This window comes from Apodemus sylvaticus, chromosome 1 (assembly GCF_947179515.1).
Source record: "Apodemus sylvaticus chromosome 1, mApoSyl1.1, whole genome shotgun sequence".
NCBI lineage: Eukaryota > Metazoa > Chordata > Mammalia > Rodentia > Muridae > Apodemus > Apodemus sylvaticus.
The window spans coordinates 49,432,571-49,443,135 of NC_067472.1; the positions used below are offsets into that span (position 1 = coordinate 49,432,571).

The following is a 10,565-nucleotide window of genomic DNA, read 5'->3' on the forward strand; positions in this document are numbered from 1 at the left end:
TGATGTTTGGATCCATGACTCCTGACTTCTTTCCTAGGTTTTCTATGTCCAGATTTGTTTCCCGTTGTGATTTATTTATTGTTTCTACCTCCATTTTTAGATCATGGGTGGTTTTGTTCAATTCTTTGACCTGTTTGGTTATACTTTCCTGGAATTCTGTAAGGGTTTCTACCTGTTTATCTATGTTCTCCTATATTTCTTTAAGGGAGTTATTTATGTCTTTCTTGAAACCCTCTATCAGCATCATGAGCTGTGATTTTTAAATCCAAATCTTGCTTTTACATTGTGGTGGGATATCCAGGGCTTTCTGTTGTCCTGTTGGAGAAGTGTTTTCGGACAGTTTCATGTTGCCTTATTTTCTGTTGGTAAGGTTCCTAAGTTTGCCTTTTGCCATCTAGTTATCTCTAGTGTTAGTTAGTCCTGCTGTCTCTGAATGACACTTGTCCCTCTTGTGGGTCTGCAAGCCTGTCTCAGCACCCCTGGGTAGCTGCCTCTCCGAGGCACAGAGTGTTGTGGCACTGTCCTAGCTACTCTGCCACTCCTTTGTTCCCTGCACTCCTAGCTGTACCCACCTGCTCAGCAGAGAAGATAGTGACTTCACCTCCAAACCAGAAGCCAAATCCTAGCATCTATTATTTAAATAAAATATGGAAAATGTTGTAATTGTGTTTCATTGAAGTACAAATATTTTCTAAATGTTTATATTCTATATTAAAATTTATTTTTAGAGTTTGATACTTCAATGCATTTGTCCAGTGAAATTTAATCATAACCGTTTCCACACCTCCCTTTAATGTTCCCAGGCTTCACCCAATGAGTTTCCTTCCCTAATTCATTTCCTTTATATTACATATTGTAATTTAACATTAATATAATTCTTTATTTTCACCCTCCAACTCCTTGCATAATACTACTCACCTTTTTAAATTAATGGTGTTTTTTATTATCACCACCACCACCATTATCATCATGATTATTGTTGTTGTTGTTGCTGCTGCTTCTGTTTCATATACAGATTCTTTATAAAATCTCTCCATATCCATTTAATGTGACTTTTGCTTAAGCAACTTTAGGTTGCACCACATTATATTGAATAACCAATTAGTGCTTCATCCTCCAGAAAATTTATTTCTCCCTCTCTCAGTCCTAGTTGCCTGTTGTTTTTGGTCTGGAAGTAAGATTTTTTTTTACCCTCTGCCCATATGTGCATAGTTGTAATATAATCCATTGGGATAACAACCTACTGATAGACATACTCAAAAGAAATTAGGGCTTGTTACCGAAGTCCCATTTAGGGATGAGCACTCCACAGTCACTTCTCAGTACTTATTCCAGTTGGTGTCCTCTTTAATATCCTCTGTTCCAGAAGAGAATGATCTTTGATAAGTAGTTAGAGCCACACAAATCTATGTGTGTAATGGTAAGTATTTAGAGCTCACTTATATAATTTTATATACTTTTAAAAATACACACACATATATAGTTTGCACAATGTATTTAGTTTATTAATAAATTTTAAGAATGTACTTATGTGATATGATATTTTTCACTTAATTAGACAACAATCTTCATAAAACATACTAGAGTTTAATGTTTTGGTGGATAAATGGAATTCCAGGAATTAATTAATCATAAGATGAGGAAGATGAGTAAATTATCATACTAGTGAGAATGTAGAAAGTAGTATTTCAGCAGTGCAGAAACTTACTGGTGTTTTTTGAAGTAATCTGAATTTGGATCCATATGGCCATTATTATGTGTGATTTGTTCTCATGATGGATGATTTAAGAGTTCAAAATATGGGTTAAACTAATTTCAAAAAAATTAATTCATTCATCAAATATACACTAAAATGCTACTACCACACAGACATTTGATAAAATGTTAACTATCAATTTAATCAGCATATGTTAGTTATACATAATAAGTTTACATATATCAATTTCATGAACAACGAAATGTAAGATTTTGCTTAATCAGCTCCAATCACTCTCTGTCATAAATGTGTGAGTGAATATGTACAGGTATGTGTTTGTGTGAGTGAGTGTGTGTGTGTGTTCGTCTGTGTATAGAAATATATTTGAACAATATATTTCACCAAAATATTTTCTGACTTAAAGAAATTTATATCCCACATTTGAAAGAAGAATAGTGTTTAAATTGTGAATACATAGTCAGACAAAACTACCTAAATGATCTCTGAGGACAGTTTATGCAGTCAGTTGCACATAACACTTTCATGAAGATGACATAAAAGTATTCTATGACACAGAAACATTTGACCAAAAACCTGAAAGTAATGATAGTCTTTCTCAAAGAGAAGTGCAATGTTGCTGAAGTAAGATCATAATTGTAATCCTGAGACCAAGCAATGGTATGACTGGGGGCATAGTAGAAGAGAATGCAGCTTATCTAAAGCATGACAGGAATGGCTCTTTCAGAAATGAGAGTACACATTACTATTTTATTTGATATAAATAGTTTAGCATATTTAGAAATGGATGAAAACATTAACTTTTAAAACTATTACATTTTTGGCTACTCTGACATATTATCCTTCTGAAATTAAAATAAAAATATGTGGTCAACCAGAAATACTAATCCATAAGAAATATCAGTGTAGTACATACTTGAGTTAAATGTGCAAAAAGAAGGCACTGTCATTTAATAATACATATTCTGAAATTGGACTCCTAGAATAATGGTTAAGTAAATAAATAATATGCATCATTTATATCATAATATCCAAATTAGAAATTAAATAATTAGCAATAAACAATGCTGGATATTTTCTGGACTCTCCAATGAAACAGATATATTTATAAAGCATAAATATATTATGGGTATGGTTTTATGAGATCAAGGTGTGTATAAATCCCCTAATATATTGACCCAAGTCTAGGGAATAAAGAAAGTAAGTAATTAATTCAATCTGAATTCAACATTCTAAGAAAGATGGGAATGAATTGGCTCATGACAGACTTGAAGCTCAAATAGAATTTCTCATGCCAAAGAATGACAGAAGATATATGCCATTGTGAAAGAAGGCCAGAGATGGGAAGAAAATAGAGAGTGGGAAGAGTGCAAAGATAGAATAAAAACAAAAGGAGGGAAGAGTGAGAGACAAGAGGGAAAAAGAGAGATATGCAGCCACAGAGAATATGTGAGGAAGAAGTAGCTCTTTCACTGATTTTGGTTCTATTCAGTAATTCCAAAATGGATGAGACACAGCACACAAATATTGAGGTCAAGTCATTATAAATCTTCTGCTGCAAGTACAGGAAAATTTTGAGAACATATTTTTGACATAAATAAGCAAATTTCTCATGAATTATCTGGATTAATCTGAGTCCAGTTAAATTAGTAGATAATAATAACCTCCAGAGAAGCCATGTTCCATTTAATTCTGAAAAAATTTCTAAGATCCTAAAGATTCTTTCATTATAGAATGTCCATGTGCATACTTTCTCCCTAAAATCTTCTTTGTACACTTATATACATTTTTTTTTATTTTTTCAAGACAGCGTTTCTCTGTATACTCCTGGCTGGCCTGTAACTAACTCTGTAGACCAGGCTGGCCTCAAACTCAGAACTACACCTGCCTCTGCCTCCCAGAGTGCTGGGATTACAGGCATGAGCCACCACCACCCGGCCACTTATATACTTTTGTATTAACATTTCAGTGCAAAATGCCAGAAAAAATAATTGAATTCATCAATATCCTGATTGAAAGTTTATGTAAGCAACTCCTGAATATTTTAGAAATTCTCATTCAGATATATATTTTTGAACATAACTCTTCCTGTTTGTTTCTGTAAAACAATGTTTCCTAGAACTTGTACAAAAGGTATATTTTAAATATAACTCAGTAACTAGATAATATTGGGAAAAATGAATATAAGAATCATGAGTCTCTGAAGTGAGAAACCAAAGTCATAAAGATCATATTGTCTCTAAAATGATCTTTTTGAATGCACTCTTCACTTCCTTATTCCTCAAGCTATAGACTAGAGGGTTCAGCATGGGGATGACCATGGTGTAGAACACAGAGGCAATTTTATCTGTGTCCATGGAGTGACTGGAACTTGGTTGTACATACATAAAAATACTAGTTCCATAGAAAATGGAGACTGCAGTGAAGTGGGATGCACAGGTGGATATAGCCTTGTGATGTCCTGCAGCTGAGTGCATCTTCAGAATGGTAACAAAAATGAACACGTAGGATATCCAAATAATTATAAAGGCAAAAAATATATGGAAGCTCACTATGTAAACAAGAACCAGCTCACTGGCATGTCTGTCAGAACAAGAGAGAACCATGACTGCTGGAATATCACAAAAAAAGTGATGGGCAACATTAGATTCACAGAAATAAAGCTGGAATGTATCTCCTATATGGACAGAGGCATTCAGGAAACCAATGACATAAGAACCAATAATCAGCCATGTACACACATTTGTAGTCATAGTGGTGGTATAATGTAGTGGCTTACACACTGCTGCATAGCGGTCATAGGCCATTGAGGCCAACAGGTAATTCTCCACAGTTATAAATGCTGCAAAGAAGAACATCTGTGCAGCACAGTCATTGTAGGAAATGACTTTGTCTCCTATAAGAAAACCAGACATGACTTTTGGAGTGACTGCTGAAGAGTAACAAAAGTCTACCAGTGATAAGTTACCTAGAAAAAAGTACATCGGAGTGTGGAGCTGTGTGTCCATGAGAATCAACAGGATCATCCCCAGGTTCCCCACCAGGGTGATTGTGTAAATGACAAGAAATGTGATGAAGAGTGGAATTTGTAAGCCTGGGTCATCGGTGAGTCCCAGCAGGAGAAACTCTGTCACTTCTGTTCCATTCCTCATCATGTTGAACAATCTCTGAAGCAATAAAATATAAAAAATTACAGTGTGGTAAAGAAATTAAATGGCAATTACAAATACGAGGATAGTATGAATTCTATCATTGTAGCTATAAATTTTATCTTAAGTTATTTTCAAAATGTGACTAAACTTGTACTATGTGAAGACCCAGCTATACCACTCCTGGGCATATATACCCAGAAGATGTTCCAACATGTAATAAGGACACATTCTCCACTATGTTCATAGCAGCCTTATTTACAATAGCCAGAGCTGGAAGGAACTCATACATCCTTTAACAGCGGAATGGATACAGAAAAATGTGGTAAATTTGCTCAATAGAATACTACTCAGCTATTAAAAATAATGAATTCATGAAATTCTTAGGCAAATGGATGGAACTAGAAAATATTATCCTGAGTGAGGTAACCCAATCACAAATGGACACTCATGGTATGCACTCACTGATAGGTGGATATTAGCCCAAAAGCTCGAATTACCTAAGATTCAATTCACAGACCATATGAAGCTCAAGAAGATGGAAAACCAAAGTGTGGATACATTGGTTCTTCTTGGATTGGGGATCAGAATACCTAAAGCTCAGAGTCAAACAATGGACTAAGCATAGGGTCCCCAATAGTGGAGCTACATAAGGGATCCAAGGAGATGAAGAGGTTTGCAGTCCCATAGGAAGAACAGTAATATATACCAACCAGTACCCTCCAGAGCTCCGGGGATAAAACTACCAACCAAAGAGTACACATGGAGGGACCCATGGTACAGCTACATATGTAGCAAAGGCTGGCCTTTTCAGACATCAATGCAAGGAGAGGCCATTGGTCCTGTTAAGGCTGGATGCCCCAGTGTAGGCGAATGTCAGGTCAGGCAAGTGGGAAGAGGGGTTTGCAAGAAGGGGGAGGGACATGGAATAAAGTATTTTCAGAGGATTAAGAAGGAAAGGAGATAATATTTGAAATGTAAATAAAGAAAATATCTAATAAAAAAGAAAAAATATTATCTGGCTAAATATCCACCACCTGTCTCTACAGGTTCACTGAAGGTTTAAAACCATAACTAAGTTATTAGTGAAGTTTTGTATAGATAAACCCAATTGATATTTTATCTACTGTCCTAGCACCTACAATAAATCATTTGTTTCTTTTAAAAAATAAAAGAAAACCAAGGGCAATGTGTTAGCACAGCCTCATGTATGGATAACAAATATAACTATAACATTTTATGAATTTGAAAAAACATATAAACAATTTAATATGTTGATGAGAATGATTAGTGCAGATGACCATGTTTGACACCTCATTTCTCCTAATTACAGTTAATCCTCATATTTCCTTTTCCTTACCTGTCAAAAAAATTGTTATGGATACTTTTATTGTGTTTTCACAATACCCATCACTAATGATGCTTTTTATATTCCTATTAATTAATTAACATAAGAAAGTGAGTAATTCATTAATAGTAGCATGATTTTTAGTTGCAATAGCATAACATTAACTCAGGCTGAATAATTTCTAAGTAGGTCTAAAGTGTATTTAAGTTAAATTAATTTTAAACTTTTAACTCATTTTCAGCATATAGCAATTACCTTGGTGATTAGTTTGTTCAATATGTTGTTCACAATAATTTTAACTTCATATGGAGGTATAACCAAGCAAATAAAATCCTGAAGAATTATATGAGTCCTCTTTTAAGGACAAAAATCACCAATTGATTTATGATCCTTATTTGGCTTGAGACTTTTTTCTGCACTAGTTCATGATTATTACTTGTGCATTCATGCATATGTATTATTATAATCTGAGGTTAAAGAAGTTAATTTGCGAATGATATCACATTTCAATGCATAATTAAATACTAAGGTATCTTGGAGATTATAGAATAATTACACCAGCAGAGGCAAATCTTATTTATGTATATCCCCAGGAATATGGAGCAGAGAATTAAGGTCCTTGCAACAGGTATCTGACATTTATCTCACCACATCATACTTCCATCTGAAATGTGAAAATTATAAACGAGACTTACTTTTAGATAGCACTGCTAGAATAAAATGGTATATAACAGAAAGTTGATATTTGAGTGTTTACTACAGATGACTAAGGTTGCCATGTTGCTATTAGAATATGACAATAAATACTACAGTTTGAATATATACTACAGTACTAGCAAAGTTAATACTAGAGCTTAATTTGCTATGAGTGATATGTTAATAGTTCCATGCCCAATGTTTCTTCTCTTAGAACCTGGGGTCAGTGAGTGCATGAACCAGAATTTATGTTTCCTTACTACCTCTTCTTCTGAAATTCATTGAGCAGCTTATTTTGAAAAATTTTCTTCCATGAAATTCTCATTTTTATTTTGGTGAAAGTGTTCATTACCCTTAATCTTCAATCTTTCTTTACTACTGTCATATCACAGTCAATTATAGATTCTGAGACTTGAGAAAGTCCCATATTATTGGCAGAATTTAGTCCCTATGGCAATAGTGCTGACATATTCCATCTTCTCAAATATTGATTTGAATTTTTCTATTTTAGTAACCATATTTAATATTCCCTTACTTGAACTTAAACTATGCAATGATTTAAAATTATAGAGGCAGTATAACACATATTCAAGATGATTAATTAGTCTAGGTTTTGGTGTTTCTCTTTCTCTCCGACTCCTCCTTCTCTTCCTCCCTTACTCTGTTTCTGTCTCTCTGTCTCTCTCTGTCTCTGTATGTCTCTGTATTTCTGTGTGTTTCAAACCTTCAATGAAATTCAAATGTACAGTACACAAGATAGTCACTAATTAATTAATCAGAATATCATTGCTTTTACTTGTATTCATATTTTATGATGCATGACTTGTAAAATAAATCTCTGAAGGATGTATGATAGACTTTTTAACATTTATGCCCCATTCTTACCTCTGTTTGCTGATAAGTCCTTTGAAATCATCTCTTTCTACCTTCAAACAATTGAGAAAGGTTTCCTAATACAGCTGCATAAATGATACTTCTCACTTGAGTAATCTTGAAACTTGAAAGGAGTATGCTACTTAACTATGAGAGTAAGAATAAACAATTTAGAAAGTTGTTTTGCAGTCATAAATTCAGCTATATTATATTTAGTAAGTACTATTAATATTTCTTGGGAAGGGATCAAAATTCTTTGTAAATCAGGATAGAATGTTGGAAAGAATATCAATAAAGGTCAAATTTTAAACACAACTCATATTATTTCTATATAATTGGAATAGTTATTCATTTCCTTATTACTTGAAAAACGTACATTACTTTTCTTTCACCATTTAAAATGTTGTCTACAAATAATAATTACAAGGAGGCTACAAAATATTTTATGAAGATGTTATCATTAAAGAATACAGATTTTTCTCTTGGATATCTTTGCTCACCATGTTAGTTGCTTGACAGCGAATCGTAAGGTCAGGAAAAGGCTGTGGTGTACTCACAATGATTACTGTTCAGACAAAAAAAGATGTGCAGTGGAAAATTGTATTTTCTTTATAAAACACATGATGTTTTGCTACTTTGGGTAATACATGGAAAACTGTAATAATTACAGAGTTAGAAGTCTCTAGAGATTTCCCTCCAGAGAATATATAACCCATACTTCTACCCATTCTACAAAAGATGAAATTAATTGCCTGTGGGAATCAAAATGACTATTGTCTTCTTAAAATAAAATACCTTGTTCACTGGCTCAGTAAAAAAAAATACAATGTATATCCTAATGCATTATACCATAAGATATTATACACATCTCTGATCCCCCTTCATCCTATTGTCTTTACCTTCTTGTTACCACTAGTCAATTCTCAACTTCTGTGAGATTCACATTTCAGGTCCCACATATGATTGAGATTAATCAGTAATTGTCAGTCTACTCATTCTCCCTATCACAATGACCTTGAGTTGCATCCATTTTGCTGCAAATGGAAGTTCATTTGCTCAAGCATGAACAGTGTTCCACGATATTCACACTCCACATTTTCTTTATCCTATCAGCAACTGATGAATGATCTGAATGTTTGCTTTTCCTAGCCATTTTGCAGGGAACTGCAGTGAACTGTATCTAAGATGCACCTTTTGTATAGTTATTTCATTTTATTTGAAATGTGTTTGGTAATGGAGTGGCTAATTTATCACATGATTTTATCAAGAATGAATAGTATAAAATTTTTATTCTTCTCTGAAGAGTGTAAATGACATTTTGACAGAAAATAATGTTTGAAAACTATTGTTTGGTTCAAACCTAGCTTTTAATAAAACCTATAATTATTTCATTCCCTGAAAACAAGATGTGTTTCTTTTTCATTGAATCCATTTCTCAAGTTTTGTAGTTTCAGATATTTTTATAAAAATTGAAAGTTTTCATTACTACAAGTAAACTCATTTTCTTGATTTGCATTTCAGATAATCCATTATTGTTACATAGGATTATGACTGATGCTAGCTTTCAAATTTACTGATTTTATGTATCAGCTATAATTGTTTGATGATGGAGGTTTGAGTAACAGTGCAGGTATGTAATTTTACACATTGTGATAACACTAATATTTATATTTTTTCATCTTATCAAAATGTAGCCACCAACAGACATTTTGCCTTCACACTGCCTGGACTACATCTTTGCTGTACTACCTCTAAAGAAGTACTCCCCAAAGATTTCACATTACTGAAGCTAGTCTCTACTTAATTACAACTTATTTTATAACACTACAGAAACCACATATGTACAAAGCATCATATGAATAACCTAATAGGTATTTGCTTCCTTCTATAATATTATAAACCAGCCTTTTCCAACATTCTTATTTTTAATTTCTTTCCTTTTTTAAATTGAAAAGTGTTTTAATATAATATATTCTGATCAGGTTTTCTTTTTCAATAAATTCCTCCCTGATTCTCCTCCCTTCTGCAACCAAATAATATCATGCCCTTTCTCACTTTAAAGAAACAAAGAAGCAATCAAGGAAAACAAACAAATAAAAAAAACCACACATCTTTAAAACAGTATAAAATGGAAGACAAAATATAGAGCAAAAGAACAGAAAATGAGACAAAAATGAGAACAAGAGGCTTCAAACATGCCAGCAAATTAATATTTTCTTTTACAAAGGTTATCAATTACAGACAGATTCCAGGCTGAGGATTTGACCCTGTGTTCTCTTGCCATTATCTTTATTGAGACATTTTCTGAACCAACACTGTGTAGGTCTTATATATACTGTTAATCTCTGTGAGTACATATGTGAATCAATCACTTTGTATCTATAATACACTGTATACTTGGAGTAATCTCTTACCTCTGTCTCTTTCAATCTTTCTGAAACATTGAGGGTTGCACTGAGAACTCCAAAATCTCTCACAGCTGTTCATTATCCAGCCATGGGTCACTGTGTTAGCTATAATCTATTGTAATAAGCCTCCCTAAAGATGGCTGAGTCAGGAACTGATTTATATCATTCACAATCATTTTATTGTTATGTACTTCTAAGAGAACAATCTTACTAGGATTTCCCCTATGCCCATGAACTATTGAGTCTTAGTATCTTGGCCATCCTAGTAGTCTCAACCATGGGTTTCATCTCATACAGCAGGCCATAAACACAATCAAAGAGAAGTTTGCTACCCTCATGTTTGTATCACTATTGCAACCGCATATAACACAGTCAAG

The 10,565-nt window shown here is 33.5% G+C and overlaps 1 protein-coding gene across 1 annotated transcript; it reads right to left on the reverse strand.

Annotated features, from left to right (window-relative positions):
- Positions 1-3,942: 3,942 nt before the first annotated feature.
- Positions 3,943-4,869, reverse strand: LOC127694529 (olfactory receptor 5B3-like). Its single transcript, XM_052196431.1, has one exon. It carries the CDS (start codon positions 4,867-4,869, stop codon positions 3,943-3,945), a length of 927 nt encoding a protein of 308 aa, XP_052052391.1.
- Positions 4,870-10,565: the final 5,696 nt, after the last annotated feature.

What these genes read in the sequence shown, in the direction of transcription:
- LOC127694529 (XM_052196431.1), bottom strand. Translation starts at nt 4,869, where the DNA reads ATGATGAGGAATGGAACAGAAGTGACAGAGTTTCTCCTGCTGGGACTC.